General features: G+C 41.9%; 1 protein-coding gene across 2 annotated transcripts in view; it reads right to left on the bottom strand.

The window, feature by feature from the left end:
• The window catches only part of MTMR6 (myotubularin related protein 6), a 1,083,592-nt gene that overhangs the window by 4,672 nt on the left and 1,052,734 nt on the right, over window positions 1–26,186 (bottom strand). For both annotated transcript variants that reach the window (XM_069639211.1, XM_069639210.1), the window contains 2 exons: window positions 21,236–21,370; window positions 21,022–21,148 (listed from right to left, as the gene is read on the bottom strand). In XM_069639211.1, coding sequence (XP_069495312.1) covers window positions 21,022–21,148; window positions 21,236–21,370 — 262 coding nt within the window. The remainder of the gene's footprint in view (window positions 1–21,021; window positions 21,149–21,235; window positions 21,371–26,186) is intronic.

Here is a 26,186-nt window from a genome sequence, read left to right as displayed (position 1 = left end):
ACTCAAGATGTGTCAAATGGGACAGCTAACAGAAGACAAGAGCTACTTTCCTTTAGACCTGCCCTAAAAAAGCTAAATGCAAGAGATGGTATTACACATCCAGCTATTCTCAAAGTAACCCTCAATGGGCAAACTTCTACTTTTCAAAATCCAATAGACTTGAGACATTTTATTCAGTGTCATAGAAGAGATTAAATGGATACTTCCAGACCCTCTGCTTGAATCGAGATACAAGTCTTAACTGATTAATACACTGGTTCATTGTTCTTATATCTTCCACCGAAGTGGGGTGTGAGGTGGACCTTCTCTCGAGAGGCTCTCCCCATACCCGCTTGTTATTGTTCAACATGGATAGGTGTGGCTGTATCCCGTTAGCTACTGTCCTATCCAGAGTTATTCCTACAAGTTGGATGTTTCAAGTATTTATGTTGATATTGTTTGCCTACCCATTTCCTTTATGCGTTGCCTACCCATTTCCTTTATGCGCCTCTCCTTCAATGTTCGTACCATTTATGGAGCTTTATCAACGCCTACTTAATGGATGGCTTCCTAACAATTTTTTCTATTCTATTGACATCAGCCCTTACTACAGCAAAATAGATCTATAATTTCAGCTACTCTTTTAATTGTTAACTTCATTATAAAACATGCCACTTAACATAACCTCTTCGAATGTTAAAGGTTTGCATAACCCTGTAAAATGACAGAAAGTACTTAACCATCTCAAAAGAGCAAAGCCATTGATTGCATGTATCCAAGAAAAACATCTCTCGCAGGCAGAAACAGCTAAAAAACTCCTATGGGTAGGTCAGGTTTTCTCTAGTGCAGCAGATGGCAAAAAGAATGGAGTCATTACCATAATTAATAAGGCGTACAAAGGCAAAATTACAGCTACTGACTGATAACCTTGGTAGGTGGGAAGTATTTAAAATGTTTTCTGGATTCTATTGAATATATAATTTTAAATATTTATGGTCCAACATCTCCAGACCCATCTTTCTGGTTACAATTAATAAACTACATTATTTCATAAAATCCTCATAATCTTATTGTATGTGGCGACTGTAATGAGATTATTGATCCTTTTATGGACAGAAAGTCTAGTGTATGGGTCAAAAATACCAAATGCCACACACAATTTACAAATTCTGTTTCTGAAGTAGGTCTCATTGACGCATGGTGTATAACTCATACCTCTGAATTTGAATTAACTTTTTTCTCCAACCCTCACAACTCCTCCTCCAGATTATATTATATATTCATTTCCAAACCCATGGGTCACTTCGTTCTGGATACCCAAATTGAATGTATATCTCTTTCAGACCATCCACTGGTCCATATTCAACTCACAACCTCGTCAAACTCTCACTATTCTAATAGATGGAGATGTAATCTGGATCTCTTAAAAGATGAGTTACTTATTCACTTCATAACTCAGCAGCACAATAATGACTTCTTAGACAAGACACGTCTATTGCTAACAATTGGATTGCTGTAGGGCTGTAATTTTAGGTCATATTATATCCTTTGTTGCTGATAAAAAGAAAAAACTCAAACAAGAATCAGAAAACAATCTTAAACAGCTCAAATCCCTTGAATCCATTATACACATACCAACTCTATGTCTATTCTCAATGATATTATCAAGCTTAAATTGCAATATAATAAAATTGTTACACAATACCCCTATACGAATCTTTTAAAATATAAAGGATAAAATATATCAATTTTCCAACAAATCAAGTAAATCACTTGCGTCATACCTCAAACTTAAAAGAGATAAAGCCAGGACTGCGGTCATTAAAGATCAGACTGGTAATAGGATATTTACAGATAAATACATCATTAAAGTTTTTTTCTGAATTTTACCAGAAATTATACACTTCTGATGCTCCTCCCAATAACACTCATGTTCAAGACTTTCTTCGACAGGTTTACCATGATACATATCCAAAGGTGGATCTTCAATCATTGAATGTTACTATCGCTCACAAAGAAATGTATAAGGCCATAAAATATCTCAAAAAAGGTAAAGCCCCTGACCCAGATGGCTTCCCTATTGATTGTTTTGCTCACTTCAATAACCTATTAGTACCCAAACTTAAACATTTTTCTCATTTTATAACAGTTAAAAAGGTGCAAAGATCCTTTCCTGAAGCCATGTTAATTATTTTCCCAAAGCCCAATAAAGATCCTGAACTTCACCAGCGCTACAGACAAATCTACCTTATTAACACGGATTATGAAATGCTCAGCGGCAACATGCTCGCCTTGGAAGCAGGACGACACGGAGCAACATGGGTTCGCACTTAGAAACCTCTGGGTATTAAGTGTGTTATAAATAACATATCATATCATTAGCAAAGATGCGAGAGAATAGGCTTCTTCCCTTGCTACCGCTTAAAAATGATCAGGTTGGTTATGTTAAAAGTAAATTATCCTCATCTAATATAAGGCTATTTCTGGACGTGTTAGAAACTATTCACAAATTCAAGGACCCCTGCGCTGCTGTAGCTTTTGATGCGGAAAAAGCATTTGATAGGGTAGAATGGGACTATATGTTTGAAGCCCTTAGATGGCATGACATGACATTGATGCTCCCTTTCTTTCCATGATAAAGTGTTATATTACAAACTTAAAACAGCAGTCTTTATTAATGGACACATATCCTCATACTTCCCATTAAATAGAGGCACATGGCAGGGCTGCCCTTTTCCCCCTCTACTTTTAATATTAGCTTTGGAACCTTTCGTAGAGGTAATTAGACAGCAAAACTGTAGTCTAGCGGCGCCCAGCCTTCTTAGGTTGACTAGCTAGGTTTATTACCAGCTTCATTGGTATCATTACAAGCAGTCAATCAGGTTACATATAAGTTACAAGTAGGACATATAAAACACTGGCAGCCCATCACCCAGGACTCTGGCTGAACAACTGACCAGGTTAGAACATTCACCCATACATTCCACCACTCAGGCATAAACACTCCACATGACATCACAACATTCCTTCTGCAAAGCCAAGCCATACACAACACATCTCCTCCCTTTACATTGCACATCACACACAGCAAAGCGTTACACAACACATCTCCCCTCTTCCGACAACAGCGCAAGACATTACACAACACATCTCCACACACACCACCAACATAAGCCATTCACACTGACTCGCATCATCAGGGCTAGCACACAATACGGTTTCTGACATTCTACCACTCACCTCATTCCCGATGCAATGGCCAGGCACACCAGGACCAACAACCAATATCACTGTCACACTTCGGACCCTGATGAGGGTGGAAAGAGTCAGAAGCGCACACAGTACAGCTAAACACAGCAGCACCGCATGTGCACAGAGAAAAAAAGAATCAAATTATTTGTGGTAAATAAACCACAAAGTCGGGATAGTGTTTGACCATGCAATGCCTAATACCACAGACATGCCCATAACAAAGTCGGGGTGCTACCACCCGTACACACATACCCCTAAACCTACTGGGGGCGCTACCACCCAGATACCAAACCAATCAACTTGCATGACTAACTTCAGTCACACCCCGACAATTGGTGGCGCTACCACCTCACACAGCCATACGTGGAATAACCATGCATAACCTGTTATAGTCACGCCCCGACGGAACTGGTGGCGCTACCAAGAGTAACACACGTACACTGTTTAACCATGCGTGACTCATCACAATCACGCCCGCACCAAACTGGAGGCGCTACCCTCAGATACCATACCATGTGGCACTACCTCTCAAACACCCTTGTGGCATACCCATCCACATCCATACTGAATGTTAGGCTGAAGGCGCTACCCCCAGCAACTACATTGAGAGGTAAGACATGCTGACCTGGCACTCACACCATCAGCAACCATACTTATACATTTCATATAAGCTTCACCCAAAACCAAAAACATGGGAGGCGCTACCCCCATATTCACCAGACAACCATATCAACACCCATACAAGGGATACTTGAAGGCGCTACCCCTATAATGACTAAACTGCCGGATCCATACAGATCTTCCATACCCTACTCCACACATCACATATTACACAATATGTAGTTCACATTGCAATATTTTCAGCATTAGTTTGGATGCATTTCTTAAAAGACACTATATATGTCATGAAGCCCAAACCAAATCCATTCCTACAAGTCCATTCGCTATTTAGCGACTTAAATGCTGAAAATCCTCAAAAAGTTACATCTAGTCTCTAAAACATTAGCTGTCATGAACCCGACCCAAATCCAATTCTAAAAGTCCATATTGTCAAATAAAAGTCCATGTTGTCATGGGACAATGTAGATGCTGAAAATTCTCCAAGAAGTCAAAAACTAAACATTCAGGAAAACCCCAACTTCCATACTAGTTTCGGACCATACCATACACCTTACTCCATACTAAAAGTCCATGTCGCTTGCTGCGACCCTAAACTGCAAATCCTCAAGAGTGTTAAATCTAAAATACACTAATCACATCCAAACCATACCCATCCACACTTAAAAACAAAACACCAGATACCAGCCTGCAATCCATCTATGTGCATCTAAGTAAATGAAACACAGATAAGCACATAAGCAAAATACACACTAGGATGCTCCACATAGCACATTTTCCTTCAATCCATAGAGCAAGCAACTTCAACCATTTTACCCATGTCCATAGTTCCATTACTTAAAGCACTAGTGAGAAGTTCATTTCAGGATACGAACACTTTTACCTGCTGCGTGTTAAATCAGCGCTGGGAGTTTCTCTGAACTCGTGCCTACTGAACGCTCGCTTCCAGGAGGGGGCGGAGCATTGCGGCGGTCAGGTGACTGCTCACGTGACTCTCTCTGCCCATAAGAACAGGACCAGTCCACCCTTGCGGCGTTAAGCCCGTCAAGAGTAAAGCCCAGTGACTGTTGAGCGACTGTTAGGCGCTGGTGGCTCGAAATAGTTTGGGAGACTGCAGAGTTTATCTCTTTGATCCCAATCGATCTCATTAGGCCCTGAGTGTCCAGGATGGAGCCGGGACCCTCAGGGCTTTTATTGACTGAAGTCGCTACTCAGTGTCAATCTAGTAGTGAAGATGGGGGGAGTACATCCGCTCACCAGACGGCAGCGTCGTTTTCTGGCCGCTGGAGGAATCGAGCCTGTCGAACTACTCACAACATCCCTGGTAAGTGATTACAGATCTCGTAAAAGAACATGTACCTCAATCTCATCATCCAGTTCGGAAAATTTCTTTGATTGCCAAGTAAACAACTCGCCCCCACATGATATCACTAGAACACCGAAGACAGTCCATACTCCCTGTTTTCCCTATGGCACAATCCTAGAAGAAGATACTGTAAGGACTATAAATCAAACTGTGTGCGAGATGCATCCGGAGGTTCATCCGGTAGCATTCTCAGAATTTGATTCCGCTGTCACGGAGTGTGACATAGACCCAAATATCCATCAAATGGTTGCCACAATAGAAGTTCACCCATATGAAGATGTAGAGCAGACGGCGACGTGATCTTTATCAGTCACAGGGAGCTGCACGCGGGATCAGGACAAAGAACATAAGAAAGCGAAGGAGTTCAATCAAGCTGACAATGTTGGCACCGTAGGACAGTTACTTAGTAGCCATGAGCTACACTTGCATAATCCTAGCCCTCCAACTCGAGCCGAGAAAAGCGATCTGGCAGAAGATAATAGTAATATGGCAGCTGATCTTGAAACCGACATTGGTAATAGGGTAGTTGAAACACAAACACAGGAATTATCAGGTACTACTCACAATACTAACAAGGAAGCAAGGAGCCCAAACCGGCGAAGCTCGATAACCACAGCTGATAAAATACTCAAAGACTTAATCGAAATAAACTCGAGATTGACAAGCCAGCAAACCTCTCATAACGAGGTAAAAATATCATCAACGGGATTTCCAACAGCGCCCGAGAGAGTTGTAGAGGCAAATATGTCTTTACCGAGGAATATGCCAAAGCAGTTACCGAGTACATGGGAAGATGTTGAAAAACGGTACCCATGGCTAAAACCCATGACGAAAAGAAAAAGATCCAACTCTTCAAATGATGATCTAACTGATCTACTGTTTGTATCCGAGAAGAGACATACTGAAGAAAGACATCTAACTGGTCGAGAAGAACTTGGGGCGAACCATATTTAACATCAGTCCTGACAGCTGGTCCTAATATAGATAAAATCTCTACCAAAGGAAGCGATCTCTGGAAGCCAAAGTCAAAAACACTCAGTAAGAAACCAAAGACTGCAAGGCAAAAAAAGAAACCGCAGATTCAAAACTTGGCAGAATGCCTAACTAGAGAAATTACCAAAGAATTAAACACATTAATAATGGCTGCGCATACAATATCGATGTCACCATACATGAAGCTATACGAGCAATTGAATGACAATATAAAGGACCAAACAACACTCCTGGCCATGATGAACACCAAAATGCGAACCGTAGAGCAAGACCTGACGAGAACCCAACAAATGCTATCAAATGAAAATATAAAATCTGAGGCAAATGTGAAGATTATACTAGAACATACAAAGAACAGCGCAACTGACAAAAGACTGTTTGCAGAAGTAGCACGAGAAGCGATTGCCTTGCTCAAACAGCAAAAAACAAACCCCATTTTGATGGAGCAGACAGTGAAACAGAACGGCGAATGTACTGACATGCGCGAGGAGATAACATCTGTACTTAATATACTAGAAGAGGTCAAACAAACTGTGGAAATTGAGACTGATAGAGACTCAAACTTAAATACACAAAAGACACGTCAGGCCAATGGATGCATGAATGAGCCTCCGTCCAAATGTAAACAAAAATTAAAAAGAACCAAAGAAATTGAGAAAGGATTTATCACTACTGATAATACAGATCTAGTCCATTCTCCGGCAGCCTCTTTGAAAAAAGTCCAGGAAGCTTCACTGGAGCAACATGTCAGGAATAGCCCCATTGAGGAAATAGATCTGACCCAGTCCAATAAAGACCTGCCATCAATAAAACTGCCAGACTTTAAAGCTATCTCGCCGGATCAGGTACATCCCAATCCAGCTCCTGGCAGTGTCCTGAAAGATACTGAAGCAGCCTTACAAAAGCATCCCATATTGACGGAACAAGACCTCTTAAATCCAGCCCCAGGCAGCGACTTGAAAGATACTGAAAGAGCCCCACAAAACAGTCCTTAACTAGTGCTAAAGCTGCATTTCCAATCTTCGAGCCGAAAAAATCAGAGATCCAAAAAAAAAAAAACACAGAGGCGATGATAGCCGCGAAAAAAACAAAGAACATGAGAAATCGTAAAAACCAACAACGATCCAGCGTGCGTTCTTTTCTAAGAAATATAAAAGTCTTCAGTATTACAACAACTACTAAACAACTCTCTGGAGCCGTCACTAATGATCACCCTAGCACACAAAAGCCAAATCCACCTGCTGAGCAACAGGTGAGCCATGAAGGTGAAAAAAGCACAATGACGGAGAAGGAAAATTCTCTAGAAAATCTACTAGATCTCTCGACATACGAGCAGGGCGAAAGTGATAGCTGGGTTGAGACTCCTAATTCAATCCCATATGAAGAGTCTATAACAGTAGAAGGTGTAACTAACATTGACCTCAGATCAACATTGCATGAAGAGAAATTATCTGAGGGCAAGAAAAATTGCAAGAAGCCCCATATCCCCCCAAGATATTCCAACTGGTATAATCGGTGGGGCGATAATGAATGAATCTGAGCATCAGCAAAAATGTGTCATCAGCCAACTAGCAAAGCAAGATAGTTCCCTTCGAAAATTTACAGCGAAAGCTCCAGCAGAATGCATAACGCTAGAGGAGAAAAGAGCGATAACCATAGCCAGCAACAACCGAGAACACTCCACCTCTAAACGTCCATCCCGAAATCAGGATCTGTGGAAGTATGAACAAGAATTTGAGGCTCGAGAAGCCAAGATGGCCCTAATGGATGCCGGACTTATCGCCCCTAAGATTATTACGGAAATACACTCCAGAGATAAAGATGCTAACTTAACTGAGTCAATTCCGTCGCCACAGTCGCAGAGACTGATGATGGAATTACAGATACCTTTTGACCTACGCCAAGCAATGTCTGAGAAAACCCAGACCAACGCAAAAATAAATAAAATACCCAAGAAGGAGCCCCGTCCTCAAAATCAGCACCCCACGAAACCAGGGAAATATCTTCTACGAGTGGAGCGAATAGTGAGAGAAAAAGATGGTCTCTTACTAAATAGGAAAAATGTGATGAGACTAATGCATCACATCCCGCAACTTAGAACAGTGACCTCTGAAGATATCCAAGTGGTCGAATTTGAGGATGAAAAATATAATGGCCGTGTGATACTCCACATAGCCTCCAAACTCATTCGAGATTCCCTCTTACAGACTAGTGATATCTTCAACTCCCTAGGGTTTGACATAAATGAGATTGGTGACCTAAAGGAGAGACAATTATCAAGGAGAAAAAGATCCTTCTATGACAACAAACAAGCGGAACATAAAAGATCCGCAACCGAGGTAGAAGAAAATGTCCCAAAAAACAAACATGTCTCCCGTGAGAGGGAAATTGATGAGAACGAAGAATTGAAGATTGTGCCAACTAGAACAAGAGGTAGATACTCGGATGTCTAAAGTCCGAGGAAACTCGATTTGAGAACTTAGGACCTCGACTGGACATGGGTTGCGAAAACCATCAATAACCATGATATCAGTTAATGCCAAAAGTCATACGAGTCAGGAAAGATATGCATAGCATCATGGAATACAAGAGGCTATATGCATTTGCTGAGTGAAATCCCAAGTGAACTAAAAGATATTGATTTATTATGCCTACAAGAGACATGGCTAACTGATATTCCTACTGCAGATGGTTTTGAGATTGCTTTCAATCAGGCAATAAAAAAGAACAAGGGACGTCCCATGTCAGGAATGTTGACTTTAGCAAAAATTAAAAGTTGTATACGTATCTTATCCACAACTAATGTTTCATTGTACATACAAATATCCAGGATCAAAATACCGACGAGTGCAACAAAAAACGTGAATTTACTTATACTGATAAATATTTATTGGCAACATGCCGCAAACAAAGCTGAGGCATTCATCGAATCTGTTTCGGAAATTATTAGCAACATTAAGAGGACGGAAAAAGACATAAATATCTTAATATGTGGAGACCTCAACATAAATTGCCTGCCAAGTGGACGAGACGGGAAGGAAACAGACAGAGATTATGCGACCGATCTGTGGGTAAACGAAATGAAATCATGGAACCTACAGATATTGAATGGAGAAGTGGTGGGAGATATTCCGCCTCGTCCAACTTGGCGAAGAAATGAGCAAAGCTCCACAATAGAGTACATGTTTGTAAACGAAAGATTGAAAAGTGAAGTCACACAGTTAAAAATCATTGAAATGAAACATAGTGACCATAGCCTAGTAAAAATATACTGGGAGACTCACCATCTAAGAAATCTCCCTGATACTGCCAAAAATGATCTAGCGGTTGAACCGGGCCGTAATCGTTTACGACTAAACGCGACCAAAGTGAACTCACTGCTAAAATCATTAGAAGAAACAACAGTGGTAGAGAAAATTGAATATACAAACTTTCTAGAGAAATATCGAGAGAAGAATTTCTCCAAAACCAAATCAAACTTCAGGAACCAACATGTATGGGATGAAGAACTCAATGACAAGAAAAAAAAACTGAATAAAGAACTAAGACGGCTCAAAAAGAAACCGGATCTGAGCAATGGAAGCACAGCAAAAACTCTGAAACAAACCTACAAGAACTGGCTTCTCAGTCATAAACACATCATGCTGCAACGCGATGCGGAAAGCATGATGAAAACGTTAGCTAATAGAAATACAAGTGAATTTTGGTCCTACCTGAACAACATCTCGACTCCACAAGGTGCCATTATAAAAAACACAATACCAGAAGAACTATGGGTGAAGCATTATGCGAGAATATTTTTTAATAATGAAATTAAGATAAAAGAAACCACCACATCAGAGAACGAGTGGTCAATTACAATAACCAAAGAAGACATCTCTAGAAACATCAAGAGATTAAGTACATCAAGAGCCCCAGGACCCGATGGGTTAACGAATCAGATGCTAAAACAACAGCCCAAGTTATGGACGGAGGTTTGTTTTACGTTGTTTGCAGCCATTCTAAAGAACCGAAAGATTCCTACATCTTGGAAAAGCGCAATAGTCATATCGATTTTTAAAAAGGGGGAGCGCACTAACCCAATCAATTACCGTCCCATAGCGCTCCTTGATGTGGTGGGGAAAATCTTTGCCTCGCAGCTTCAAATCCAACAAACTGGATATACGATTCCAAACAATATGATCCACATCAATCAGGATTTGTTAAAGGGGTTGGATGCAGTCTGAACTTGCCGATTCTGAATTTCTTAAAAATGGAAGCGATCCGCCAAAATAAAAAAATCTATGTAGCGTTTGTGGATCTATCAAGTGCCTTCAATACAATTGATCGAGAGTTACTATGGAGTAAGATGAAGAAATGGAAATGTCCTGAAAATCTTCTCGAACCCATAAAAGCACTCCACACAGACACACAAATTAAGGTCAGACTAGGCTCCAATGGAACATTGAGTAAGGCTATACGAACTAATCAGGGCGTGAAACAAGGCTGCCCTTTAGCAGCCACGTTGTTCGCCCTATTCTTATCCGATATTGGAGAAAGCTTAGAGTCTACAATCTCCGATCCACCAAAAATCAATGGATCACGGATAAACTGGATGCTCTACGCTGATGACATCGTTATATTAGATCTAACGCCAATTGGTCTGACAAGAAAATTGAGAGCTCTAGAAAGCTATGTGGAGAAAAACAAACAAAAGATTAATTCTGCGAAGTCAGAAATAATAATCCTGCAAGACTTAACAAGAAATAACAAACAAAACAAAAATCGAATACCTAAATGGAGTTTACATAATGACAGCTTGAGATGTGTGAAAAAAGCAAAATATTTAGGAATGTGGATCAACAGCAACATAAACGATGCCCCTTGGGTAGAGAATGTAAAACAGAAATGCAAACAACTATCAAGTCAAGGAGTGATTATAAATAAAAGATTTGGGAAATTCTCACTTCTACCTGTTCTGGCCCACTACAACCAGAAGGCGCTACCAACATTGATATATAGCGCAGAAAGCGCACTGGGAGTATCTGCAACCCAATGGCCTGAACTGGAAAATCAATATTGGAGGCGAGTATTACATCTACAAAAGGGAATCTCGAGTGCCTGCATTAGATATGAACTCAATCTAATATCTATGCAAGCCCGAATACTATGGAACATGCTATCTATATACAGGAAGATAACCATACCTGATTGCTCCCCCCAGTTTAAAATACTACAGGATGCCCTTATGGGAAACTCAGAATCAGTTCTGTGCAAATGGGTAATTGGATGCAGAAATAAGCTAGCGGAGTTGGGCATTGATCAAAGAACCTTGGAAACCAATCCAGACTTCGTTAAGAAAAAGTTATGGGAATTGGATTGGTGTAAAACAGTGGATGATCGAAATCGACATAATCTGATGAAAGATGCCGCAACTGAAGCCAAGGATCGGAACATAATGTTGCAATATCTGATGAAATCACCAAGTGCTAGACATCGTTTTCTGTACATGAAATTTCGAATGAATCTATTCAATACAAGGGTAAACTATGCAGTATTAAGCTGCCGCTTCTGCAATAAAGAGCAGGAGACGCTTAAACATCTTACATTGTATTGCGAAAGCCTGAAAGATATGAGATCTGTGCATTTAGGAAATTTAGTAAAACAATATCCTCTCTTGTGTGGAGAAGAACTGTGGCGAAAGTTGTTCAACCCGCGAGAAAAGGACATTTTTGGGTTGACTAATTTTCTACAAAACTTGGAGTCAGTGTTATAAACTTATATTAACGTGAGTAGCACTGCAGAGAAACACGCCATAGATGTGTCATGGAAGCAGAGACTGAATAAGGGAGAATAATAAAACCTGGAGGATTATAACATCTGAAGAAACAAACTGATAAACCAAACAAGGACTGGAAAATTGAACCAGGAAGGCTAACAACAAAGGACATTAAAATTGTTGCATAAGCCATTGAGATTAAGATGTACCCTAATTTATCTCTGCTTTTCTGACACCAAGTAACTGTAAGCTGGAAACTCTTTTTCAAAAGTTTATATAAACTAAATGAAAAAATAAAAAAATAAAAATAAATAAAAATTAAAGCATACATAGTTTTACCCAAATCCAAATCCAGGTTCATGGATCTGTCCCACACCGTACCATGTCCTGTGTTTCACCCAAAATCCAGGCTCCATGGATCTGTCGCACGCCGTACCATGTCCAAACACCTCCATTGTGCAGATGTGTCCACAATGTTGCCAAAGTGCGCAGCTTTTACCAACCTCCATTACGTATTCCGATCCCCTGCATTAGTACTCATTGCAGGTTTATCCAACCACTCCAATCCTTTGACCACCAGACCTTCTATGTACCACTGTCTTCCCTTATGGGACCCAGCTCAAACTCTTCAATGCACAGATGGAACAGTCTCCCGTAGTTGTAAGTGCAGGAATGGCATACACATAAGCCCAGCTATGATGTTAGACTTCAGTGCACATAACCGGAGCAGCAGTTTTTATTGCACATCACACACATCAGTTATTCTCCAGACCTTCAGACTCCTCTCTCCTGCACATGAGACTCGCTTCACCTGCCATGCAATTCATGCCCAGCATCCAAGCGCTATGCATCTTCCATTAATTGGCACCCCAAAACTGGGAAGATGACTCCATAAAGATGTCCCTGGATAATAATAATCCGGCTAATAACCAATCCGTTGTTCCCTCTCCTGCTTATGGGACCCAGCTCTGCCTCCCTCTCCTGCTGATGGAAACAACTCCCCTTTCCTCAACTTAAGAGTTGGCTTCCCTTTTTCAGCCCTGCAGTACCTTGCCACCCTGGGTGATGGGCCTTACTTCATTTGGGGGCAGTGTTGTCCTCTTCTTCCTTCCTGCACCCCCCGCAGCAGGGCACCAGCTTTACATCTGTTTCACGTGTAGATTCTTCTTTTCAAAGACCAACTTGTTGCCATTGTAGTGAAGCGGCTCCCAGCCTTCTTAGGTTGACTTGCTAGGTTTATTACCAGCTTCATTGGTATCATTACAAGCAGTCAATCAGGTTACATTTAAGTTACAAGTAGGACATATAAAACACTGGCAGCCCATCAGACAGGCCTCTGGCTGAACAACTGACCAGGTTAGAGCATTCACTCATGCATTCCATCACTCAGGCATAAACACTCCACATGACATCACAACATTCCTTCTGCAAAGCCAAGCCATACACAAAACAAACTATATTCAATACATAAAGTGTGGAGGAGTACAAGTCAAAACTGCACCATATGCAGATAATGTGTTACTGCTTTTAAGAAATCCAGGTATTAGTGTATAATATCTGTTGGACATTATTTCACAATTCTTACTAGCTCCAGGCTATAAATTGAATACAGATAAATCAGAAATTCTACCTCTCAATAGTCATTGTACTAAACATCATATTCAAACCGTGGGTATGAGATGGTGTCCTAAAGGCATAAAATATCTTGGCATTCACATTTCCTCATCCATTAAAGATATTATTTAACAAAATACTACAAATCTTCTAACGAGAGTGAAGGAACTAACAAATTCTTGGTCCCCTCTCTATCCTGGCGTGTCATCTGCAATCAATTAAAATTATGATTTCCCCCATTTTTGTTTTTTGCTCTCTATATGCTACCAATTCCCTGTCCTCCTTTATATCTATAGACTCTTGTTTAGTTAAATTCCTATGGGTAAAGAAGAAGTGTAGAATTTCTTTACTCAATTTCCTGATTTTAAAAAGTATCATATGGCCTTTGTTTTGAGGCAGGCACTGTTGTGATACCTGCATGTTGACTATAATAATGCACCTAAGTGGTTATATATAGAGAAAGAAAAGGTTTCCGCTCTAACTCTTGTTGATTGCTACATCATCAAGGGGAAAACAGATTCATAAATTACACTATCAGCCCATTATCTTAGAACCTATATGTTTCTTTCCGTTTTAAAATCCTCTCAGTTCATCTCACAATATATTTGGTTTAATTCTTTAATAAAGATTAGTAAAAGATCTATTTTTTGGAAGCCATGGCTCTTGCTGGGCATTAACTATATTAATCAGCTTTTCGTACAGGGAGCTCCAGTCACTTTTAATGAATTTGATGCTAAATTTCATAGACCGGTCTTATGAATGCAACAATATATGACAATCAATGATGCAATTATGGAGAATTGCGATCCATTAATAGATAAAGCCATTGTTCCCAATGCAGAAAGATGGCAACACATGCAAAATTCAAACATTACTGCCTTCTTGTTCTATAAACATCTTTTTCTGGTATCTGCCTCTGTGTGGGAATGTCATGTTGCATGGCAGCAGGATTGCAATCTACGGTACAGCAAACTACATTGGCCTTTTTGTGTGGAATAATATCCCCAAAGTAACCACCTCAGCAAGCCTTCTTGAGACTTGATATTCCACTCATCATAGAGCTTTATTACTCCTCTTCCTCTCTTTAAATGTGGTGCCGCACAGAATGACAGCTGCTGGAGTTGCCTACATGCTCAGCGCTCTTTCAAACATATGTTTGTTGAATGCGATAATGATAAACTATTTTGGAAAAGTGTGTGGAATACATTCAAGCTCATGTTTAACTTGCAACAAGATTTCTGTTTTGAATTCCTTTTACTGAATAGTGCAATGTCACATGACCTAGGTAGCAATGGGTGTTACTTGTGTGATGATCTTATTTTAATAGCAATGAAATCTATAACGTCCAATTGGAAGAATTTGAATCGTCTTCATTATAGATTGTGGTAGAACTCTATTTTTAACATACATATGTTGGAAAGATGCAATGCTTCCTCTCCTTTTCTATTACTTACACATGAGATGAAGTGGCCGCTTTTTCTAAGGTTTTTAGCTGGTGTAGCCCCCAACTAATAAATATCTGCACATAATTTCCCTGCTACTTTCCCCCTTCCGCCCCGCCTCTTTCAAGTTCATTTCTTTCTGTTTATTGTTCTTGTTTCATTGTTAGGCTTGCTTATTCACCTATTTAAAATGTTAAGTTTTAGATATATAGTCTTCATACGTGGCATTCAAATCATTTTTTTATTCCCAATTGTAGAAGTGTTCATCATAACTGTGCTTTACAATATCTGCGGTATTGGTTTATGCCGTGCATGCTTTCTGATTCAAATTAAAAAAATTCTAACTTTAAAAATAAATAAATCGTAGCAGGTACACCCACAATAACTCCATTATAACCCAATGGCATATCCACTGTATCCCTCATCCCTTCCCAGAATTCCTCACAACCCTCAGCCTTCATGTTCCCCCAGGGCAGCCCATCACTTATGGAGGTTCATTGATGGTGTCTGACGGCCTAGAGAGCAAATAACTCTGGTAAGGGCCCCATTTGTCCCTGGGTTTAGCAGTTGCTGACAATGTACCTCTATAGTATGTTTCCATATCGTAGAAATATGCAATATCACACAACCAGCTACACAGCCTTGGAGGTGGCCCTGTCGATGCTTGGCCAGAACAAGGAAATTCCCCATGAGGTGTCTCAGGAACCCCGGGGCTTACCTTGTGTAACCCAAAAGCGCAACCACTGGGGATATCTGGACTAATTCTCTCAGTATTTCTTGAATTGTCTGGAAAACCCCAGACGAGAAGATCCCAAATAGGGCACATTCCCATGCTAAACGTAAAAAGGCAGCCATCGCTTACGAACATCGCATCAATTTTCCGTGACATTAGGATGTAAGTTATGGAGGGCCACTTGTGCGCAGTGTGTCTGATGTATTATTTTAAACCGGCTATTAAGGGAGACTTGCCTGGTCTGCAAACAGCAATACTGCCATACCTCTTCCAGGCTCTGCCGCCCCAGGGACTTCTCCCACCTATGATGTGCATCCTCCGACCAGCCTGCAGTCTTCTCTAGTATTTGGGCATACAGGTGCAAATGTTAGCCTACCCTTGCCTTCTGCCACTATGGTGTAGTGTAACAAGTGCATGGTATCCAGTTGAGTCGGAAATCCAGTAAAAAGCTGCCTCACCATCTTTTGTGTCCGAAAATAGAGACATGTATCCAACGCCAAAGCTCCCAGCTCCTTAAATTGATCAAGAGATAGAAATTGACTGTCTGTGTATATGTCCTGGAATCTGGATAAGCCCAGCCTACCCAGGCCTTGCAAGTTTGAGAATGAAAATCGAGCCAGAAAATCTAACACTGTCATTAGGGACTTCAAGTCCCATAATTCCCTAAATAATGGGACAAGGAAGAGGGCTAAAGAGGAAGAATGCTGCAGGAGCGGTCAGATCGTTAATAGAAATGACCCACACCTGAGGGAGACTGGGAAGCTTAAAAGGCCCCTTAGATGCAGGTCATTGGTCAGCAGAGCAAGCAGGAAAAGCTGTGTGATTCGTGTGTGCAGCCAACGCAGAAACTGGAGGAGGGAGAAAACTGGGACCATGCTTAGGTAGAAAACAGTGACCAGTCCTGAGAGGGTCTGTGCCTCCAGAAGTCGCAAGTGCAGAGGTTGTGCAGTTGGAAGCATGCAAGAGGGAAGCTTACCCTCTGAAGACCTGTTTTGCAGAGGCTGCGCAGCGGGAAGCGAAAGCGAGAGAAGTTTTCCTCCCCAGGATGCTGTCTCCAGTGGCTGGCAAGCACCAGAGAGCCTCTGGAGCAAAGGAAGCTCTCGTAACAAGTGGTCCAGGCGTTGGCAGACCAGGCGGAACAGTTTTCCGGGTTGCAAGGAGACACAGAAGCAGAACACCTGCTCACATGCTCAATCTAGGCTTTTACTAAGCAGCAAGCATTCGCGTAAGAGTGGAAGTGATACAAAGAATGACTCTGAATACCGAACTATCAGAAACTAATATTTGTTAAAACCGAAGGACTGCAAAATGAAGCGTGTAGTTTGTTGAGAACCGAGCAACCAATGGGGAAATATCATTAAAAGCCAATACATACACCCATTGCTAAAGACAAGAGAAACCAAAGGGTGTCTCACCCACTAGTCCTCAGGGACTTGTCATCCAGGTGGCCAGGACATGGCCATCGGCCATCGCTTTTGGATCCAGTTCCTGGGGATGGACCAGTGCCGGAGGATTACTTGGGTGAGGGGTGTTCAGGGTGTGGGGGTGAGAGGTCACCCAGAGGCACTTGAACACACCATCAAACATAACATGGTTGGCCAGCTTCAACAATAAGGACACATTTCTATTTTCCTCTGCACCATCTTTCAAGATCACCCTAGAAATCCATCGACCTGGTTCCCGGGCCGGTGACGGGTGCTCCCCAGAATGTCTGGATGATCGAGGGGGGCCCCAGCGGCAGGGAGTCAAAGTCTCTGGCATCCTCTGGCACATCAAAGAACAGGAATTGCCTTTATGTTCAACCCAAAGCTTTGCCGGGAATATCATGGCATAACTCGCTTTATGTCCATACAGGATTTCCTCAAGGCTTGAATCTTCGTTTGGAAAGTCAGGAAAGATGCCGATCTGGTCCCCTTCTCCCATGCCAGTTATAAGACTGTGGGTTGGTGCCTATAGTTAAGCAGGTGGGCTATAATCGGCCTTGTGGGGGCCCCAGGGATAGGCTTCATACCCAGGATTCAGGGTGCATGCCGACCAGGAACACAGGAGAGAAACTGTCCAGACCCTCTTTCAGGAGCAACTCCACAAATAGTTCCATAAATCGAAGATCACATGCCTCAGCTACTCCAACAATCTGGATATTGTTTCTGTGGGATCTCGATTTCAAGTCTTCCTGCTTGTCCACTAGTTCTTTCAATGTCTTCCTGACCCATTAAATTTCTCCAGCTGCCACAGCCAATCCATCCTCCATCTCCGAGATCAGATTTTCCGCCTCTTAAAGATGTTCACCATGCTTATCCAACCGCACTTTTATGTGGTCAACCTTATAGGTGAAGGAGTCTAGCTCAGTGTTCAGAGCATGTAACCCAGCCTGCAGCTGCACAAACATCTCCTTGATATCCCCAAGATCTGCCGTCTCCCCACCTGGCCGGCCCACCTTCGGCTCCGGGGGGTTCGTACCCGATGGCTTTCCCTTTTTGCTGGTGGCGCTTGCCTCAAGCGTGAGCTTGGCCTGTTGTTTATCTGTTTTGCCAATTGTCTGTTGGAGTACAGACAGTCGCATGACCAATCTCAGGATGTCAGTTTACTAGACCGGCAGGGCCACCCTGCTCTTCTCCAATGGGGATCCGAGCCCAGTACCCAAAGATAGCTTGGATCAGATCTACTACCTACTGCATCAAGAGCTCTCTTAGAACAGCATGGACGTCCACTGCTTGCCTCCTAATAATACAGTGCAAACAGGACAACAGCAACTGAACAGATGCGGCAGCACTGCATCCACCAGGAAACCAGTCCAGACCCTGGGTCAGTTATATCAGACACGAGGCTCAGTCTCCCCAATGCGCTTCCTCCAACAGCCTTCTTCTGTTCATGCTTTACCACCAAATCTCCTACCAAGGTGGACACCTGAGTCGCAAGGCTCCACACGGCTCCTCTCAGACCAGCTTAGGGAAGTATGCCTACATTGTAGAACACAGACTCTCGACGATCGCACAGCGGGCGCACCACACTACCACCTACCACGGACCCCGGCTTCTACGCCTTGGATGCCTCGATGGCTCGCTTCAGGCGCCAGCCTCTTGTTCCTCGAGGATGACGACCAAGGGCGACCCACCAGCGCCCTGTTCCCGGGGCAGAGCAGGCTCTCCACACGGGCCGATTCTCCTCCGCTGCTCACCCTCCTAACTCGGCAAGTCTGCCCAATAGGCAATCTGCCTTCTATGCTCTGGGGACCTGAAGGGAGGCCTCGTCTCTGGCACCTGGCCTTATGCCAGGGCCTAAGGACGCTGCTCGGCCCAGCAATCCACCGCCTGTAGAAGTGAACAGGATTCCCAGCTTCAATGGGTGTTTAGCATCTAATGCGTAGGGTCAAAATGATCAGTGTTCGCTGGTATCAGGATTTATGCACTGGATTTTAAAAGGGTGACACGAAGCTCAGCTGAGAGCAGACATCTTGGCTGGGCTCTCAAACTCCCCCGTCCACATTGTGATTCTTTGTTGCCAATTTGATGTATCACATTCATTACCCAAAGTACAATATTGCAAGACCTCAAGAAAGAAGCCAGGGAAAACAGACATTCCTGGTGATTAGCTTGTAAAATTCAACCTGTTCAGAGATGTGATAAATCATATAGAAGCTATTAAAGAGAATCTACAGAGAAGAGACCCCCCCCCTATGTTTGAAAAGGGCTGTGAACAGAATAAAGACCTGCGTTTATTATTACAAGAGAGCAAGTCCACTACTTAAGAGGCTGCATGAAATAACCAACAAAGTCACTACTGTTCAAGACCAGCCCAAGTAGTGTTCCTTGTAGGGGAGGTTGAAGAATACTGTGAACGTCGCTATTAGAAAAAAACATATGGAACATGGTCCGAAACACTGGAAATTAGAAACTGCCAAGTAACCACTGGATTCAATAACTGTAATAGAAATCGGTAAAGAAACCACAATCTTTCCGTTAAATAAAATCTTTAATTCTCTTTTGAAAAATGATTTGGTCTCCAGCTTGGTCCTTTTACCTACTCACTGTTCAACACAAGTTGGGTTCCTAAACTCCTGCCAAGACCAACCTCTTAAAAACCCACACATAAAAGTCTTGGGAGGGTTGAAGAATAGTTTTTAAGTTTCTGTCCCATCACTTGTCCTTAGATACATAGCATGACTGGCCCCAAAGCTCAAGAACTGAGCGATCGCAGCAGAAGATCATCAGCACCACCAGGTTGCATAAACAGCAAATGCGTGCTATACAAATCAAAGATAACAGATCAGCTAGAAGGGTCACAGTTCAAATGCCAAGGCAGTGAAAGACTTTTAGCTCTTTGGCTTAGAAAGGCACAAGAACAATTTGGCCGAATAGGAAAGTTATTTTATGAAAACGTGAACTCCAGGTGCACAAAAGTCAGGGAAGTATATCTCGCTTTATACACTCATTTGGGTCCTGTGGAGAGAGACTGGCTTCTTCTGTCTCAACATTTGGCTTCCATGGCATGTTAGTTGCAGACTGGATCCAGAAACGTCGTATTCAAAACACTGTCGCAGAAATGGTAATTGGTAAAACCTGAACAATAACTTCATCCACATTCAAAAAGTGACTTACTTGCAAGTTCTCTTTTGAAAGAACTCTGCACCAAAAGAAGCCTAGCAATACCATACATGTTGAAAGGAGGACACCTTGGGGACTCGATAAAGGGTGACTTTGATGCAGCACCAATTTCTGCAATATTGCACTTCGATTGACATGTCACAATTCCTACAACCTGTTCAAACTAGCTCATAACAGACTGAGGTGGAATCTGTTTTCCATCAAGAGGCTTCCCTAATATAGTAACACATTTCTGTTTGAGAACACTATTTTCGACCTCCAAAACACATTGATTACTTTTCATATGCTGACACAGAAAGGTGGCCTTTCATGACTCAACATGTCAATTGAGGTTGGAGCCAGTGACCAAGGGCAAAAATGATTTTGCCTTTGACGATGGTTGGTGCAACTATTGAGTAAACCGCAGGGCTGAAAAATAGTACCTGGCATTGGAACCTCTGATGTAATTAGCACCCGAGATGGTTAAAAGGCACTTGTGTTTCTCAGGGACTATATTCCCTGAGAAAATGATATGACATGAAAACACAACTACCTGTTGTTGAATGAGGTTAATGGTTTTTCAAACATAAAGGGATGTTATTGGCTTCTCAAGAAGACAAGGTGTGAATTCTTTTGCCATCATTATAGAACACCCTCCAATATTTTCTATGCATACAACTTACTTCTTCTAGTGCTCCAATATTTTCTTCCAGCATTCTGTTTTCATGACTCAATTTTAGAATGTGATCCGAAACTGACTGTCTGGGGTGCATGGAATTGTCAAATTGATGGAACATCCTTCTCCAAAACCTGTAGAAACAAGAAAAGCTGTTAATCCTAGTCATGCAATATTTTCCTCCTGTACCAATAGGCAGATATAAAGGAAAACCAGCTTACTTGAAGTTAAATGGTAAAGTAAAAGGTTCCAAAATTGTAAGTTTCTGTGAATTATCCGAGTCATAGAGAGGATTCAAATATTTTTCCTGGTTGCTTAGAAGATATGGCCAAAGGGAATATGTCTTCTCCTTTAACCTGCCGAAGCAACAAAAAAAAAGGAAGAATAACAACACTATTCCTAAATGTTAGACAGTTTATTGAAACAAGGCATGTTTAAAGCAAAAAGAGGAAAATAACTATTTACATTCTCAATAATAAAGATGTACGTGGCTGTAAAACATTTTTCCATATTCACATGCTTTACTACTGATGGTGCAACATAAAAGGACTGGAGAAGACCTCAATTTTGTCTCACGCAATAAGCCTCAATCTCACTAGGAGTAAGGGCCTGAAATAGGTTGTAATGACGCCGGAAGAACTCCCATGATTCCCTTTTTTCACACCAAGTAATATATATTTGCACAGTCAAAGTAATACAAAAAAAAAACCAATGGGACGTCACAACTCTTTTCATCCCAGCTTGCGCAATATATCACCACTATCTTCCATATAATTATTTACTTATCGGTGTTTTGTACTGTGCTGCATGTAGAATGTAACTACAGCCACACACCACCTATGTGTATAAGGCGTAGAGTATGACCGGTAGCCATGTACGACTCACATTACCCAGTCATGCCCTACATGTATAGCCACAGTACCCATAGAGCATGACATTAGACAGACCACAGCACCCAGATGGGTTGGCCTGTGACCATGCTGCATTGGTGCTGCAAATAAGACATGGGCAAAAGACATGTACTGATCAGAGGTGTACTAGAGAATTGTTTGTTCCATGGCTGTCTTTCAGGGTGTTTTCCTGTGTGCTTGTAAGATTTTGGAGAGGTGAGCTCTGTCGGCTGGTAGTGCAAATATTGGTGACTAGGCATTTGCATACATTACCTAATTTATGTAGTCACAATAGTAACTTTCAGTGGCTTCCAGAGCAACCAGTCTGCTTCTTTTCGATTACCAGTGGTGGAGGCAGCTTTTGATGCCAGGCATCAGCATTGGAAAGTAACAGTAACACCTTGCTCGAATTAATGCTGGTGACTATTCAGGGAGTCCCAGAATAATATAGAAGGGTTTGAGATTTTTCCGAGAATTCGTTTTAAATAATGGGTTAAAATAGTGCCTTTAAAGTACAGTTTTTTAGATAAATTGTGTAAAAAGCCATACAATTTACAATCAATTCTCTGTGGTAAAACAGCCAATAATCAAATACATGTCAGGTCAACAATGGTACAAGGTGAAGGTTGAGAAGCACATTGGAACTTGTGCTCCTGATGACTGTCCCGAAACACGTAGCGCAACAATGTATGTACATTGTCTGGACTTGATACAATTTGATGAATGAATTGCAATATGATTTAAAAATTGAAAGTTATATATGTGGAAACTTGATGTAATGTCTATCCTTATAATACAATTTTTTGTACAAAAACTGCATGATTAAATTAATTTCTTAAACTCTATGATATAAATGCATCATAATTGTTTGTTTACACAAAAAAACTAGGTGTGCAGGGGACGCAAGTGATCCACAGCTTGTGTACACCGGCTTCTCTCCTTGTGAATCTACAGCCCAGTGCCAGGGTGGTATACATCTCCCCGCACCCTCCTACACCCATAAAACCAAATTGACTTCGTTTTACCACAATCCCGGAGTGCACCTTTATACCGATTCTTTTTACTAAAGGAGTATGTTACTGTCCGAACAATATTATTGTGAATGGTGCAGTAAAAGAGAAGCAAGATGAAAAAGAACAACATTGTTTTTATGTTGGGATGACTACTAAGCTTGTGTAGAGTGTTCACAGTTGGAGCTTTACTAAACAATAATAAACAGTGCCAGTTTATTACAAAACTGGTAACTTGTTTAGGCCACACTATTGATGGTCAAGGAATTAAACCCAAAAAGGGGTTGGTGAATATAATGCTTAATGATGACTTTCCTAGTACAACATATCAATTAAGATGGTTTCTCGGTCTAACTAAATATTATTCTTAATGTATTCCTAATGTTTCCAAAAACATCAAGATGATGAAAGGTCTCATGAACAAGTGAACTATTGTGTTTGCTTTTTTGAGTGTCAAAATGAAAATTGAATGGTGAATACGGTTATGTTAAATATAATAGCTATCTCGGAGTTGATACTACCCATCAATAATTAGATACTGTACTAGCAAAGGTGCAGCAAGGACAAATGGTCACCAGTGCTTTTGCGTCATGTGCTTTAGGAAAAGCGTAAGTTAATTACTGGTATTTTGGGTTTCCAATCTTCAAAATACTTTTTGTTGTGTATGGCCTATGGTAATGATAATTAGACGTTATCTAAACAGCGCTTTCTCCAAAGCGCATTACATGGTACATATTTACATAAAATATCACCCAACTGTTGGGAAGGGGCCAGGTCCGCCCTGCCCACCTAGGTGCTTTAGAGTGAGGCGAGATGCACTATGACGGTCAGGGTGAAGGGGGGGCAGTGAGAGGACCACCTCCCAATACAAAAGGACCCCAATCAAATATAATCAACTCAAGTAGTATAGCGTAGGGCACGAGCAGCATTGTTATTTTGCGAGGATATTATTAACTATAGGTAGAAGGAAAGGCCTGCAAGGCGAATGCGGCATTCTATGAACTAGGCCCAAATTGTGAGACAAGGGAAATCTCCAGTCATGCTCAAGCTCCCATGAGGACAGCCCGCACCCCCAACCACCACAACGCCTATTCATTGTTCTAACAGTGTTGCAAAGATGTTTGAGAGGAATGTATCCTACAAGGCCGCGATCACAGACCGACACCTGGTGTGTAGGTTATCTCACACTGGCCAAAGCATGACCAGGCCTATCCCCGGGCAGCCACAAGTTATAGCCCATATAACGGACTAAAACTTAAGACCTTTGAATTCCATGGCACCAGGTGTCCTTTGACTAGCAACCCCAAAATAACAGGTCCTGAGATGTTCAAAGAGGACGGACAGGGCACATGAAGCGACAACTATGTGATTGTATTGCAAGGTACTGGGAGGGTTAAATTATAGTTTAAAATTAGGGCGGAGAGGGGAGTGAGTGAAATGTGTGTGTGAAGGTTAGAGTGCCCCAGAACCTCCTTTATGCCTGTTTTGAGGCCTGCCAAGTGCACAGTATGAGTGATAAAAATAGTTTTATGGTAGGAGTATAATTAATTTGTTTTCTGACCTTCGACGTGAGAAGAAGATGATCACTGCAGCAACCATGTGATGGAAGACGAACGGACTGGGCTGGAACCAATGGCCTGGAAACCCTTACAGGGCAGGCGGATCCTGTATAGGTGCACACCAACCAGCCACGCAGGATTTTACACTATGTATTGCGTCATGTATGACAAAGCTTTACTTTATAAGATTCTGCTTGTACTACTTTTCTGCAGAACGTTCATAGCAGCAGAGTTCTTTGCTGTTGCTCTCATCTGCATGTGAGATTAAAAACTAGTTATCCTTACAAGATCGACTTGGGCCTTTCTTCTCTAGCAGTTTGTATTATCTCTGGTGTGAGCATTCAGGGACTTGCCTTGACAACCAAAGTTGGTATTCCTTTATCGAGCTCGGAAGGATGAAAGGATGAGTTGGCCTTGCCGCGATTCGAACCAGTGACCTCGGGATCACAGAAATCGCAGCAACGAGCACTCAACCCGCTGAGCTATCTTACTGGCTATGTTGTCGCAAACTGATAAACTGTTAGTACTGATGCTCTGCTACACCCTACATAGCAAGGGGCCCGATGGATCTGCAGGATTACAACTTAGTGGTACAATGGACACTCAGGTTGACGTTTTGAGGTCTGAGATAAGTTGGATATGAACACTATGGGAACTTGTTTGTAAAATCGATGTAAGAGAGAAAGTTCTCTTCATCTCATTTCTGAGACCCTCACTGGAGACGTCACTCTTATATTTGTGTGGCACCTCGAGGACCTTTAAGGACCCTAAACGTGGTGGCTAACTAAAATGTACAAACTTGTTCTCTCTGAGTCAGTGCCCAGACAGATGTACTGGTCCTGGGTGGTGGCATTGCAGTTTATAATAGTGGCTGCACGAGTTGTAGCCTCCCCTTCATAGAGACTTCCCAAAACTGAGTATCTAGTGTTGCTAAATAGAGTATCGAAAAAACTGCCCTTAAGTGTGACTGGGTGGAGACCAGACATGACTATGTACGGGTAGGAGTTGTCTGAGCTTCAGCCAGCCATAATCGCACAAAGGAATGTGTAAGGTTGCCTGTGAGTGACTGTAGGATTTGGATTTCTTTGATTCCACTGGCATTGATATAACCTGAGCTTTCCTGGGAGAAGGGTTGCCAAAATGTATGTGGTGACTAGCACGTGTTGGATGGCCAACAAATATTTCAATGGCGTATGGGTGTATGATTGGTGGTTAGGGTTCCCCTCTAAACTCATATTTTGCATAAAAGGTGAGACTCTGCACCATTAACCTTGACAACTACTGAGATTTGCCCCTGAAGCATCCAAGAGAGACAAAAAAGAAGACGACCAGGGAAGCGCTGCACCAGTATCTTTAGGGACTCTTAAGATCCAACGGCAAAGATCTACATGTCTCCTTATCAGAACAAACAGTATCCACTGCTTGCTTTCTCTGATCCAGTTGGGACAATGGGATCAATTCTTAAGGAGGAATTGTAGTGCTTGACCTAGGAAACCAAGCACCACAACCTCCTGGGATCCCAGGGTGCTGTCACCTCTGCCAGACTCAAAGATTCATCTGTGAAGCGGAATTGTAGTACTATCCTCCCGGTGTGGAGACATCCATTTGTGTGTCTTGCTTTACATTTTCTGCAACCAATCACTTTTGAACAAAAGGGTCACCCTTGCTGGATCTACAATCTGCAGTCACTGAGTCGCTGTTACACTGCCTCTA

The sequence above is a fragment of the Ambystoma mexicanum genome, chromosome 7q (assembly GCF_040938575.1).
Source record: "Ambystoma mexicanum isolate Mex_15411 chromosome 7q, UKY_AmexF1_1, whole genome shotgun sequence".
In the NCBI taxonomy this organism is placed as follows: domain Eukaryota; kingdom Metazoa; phylum Chordata; class Amphibia; order Caudata; family Ambystomatidae; genus Ambystoma; species Ambystoma mexicanum.
This window is presented reverse-complemented; position numbering and strand designations above follow the sequence as displayed.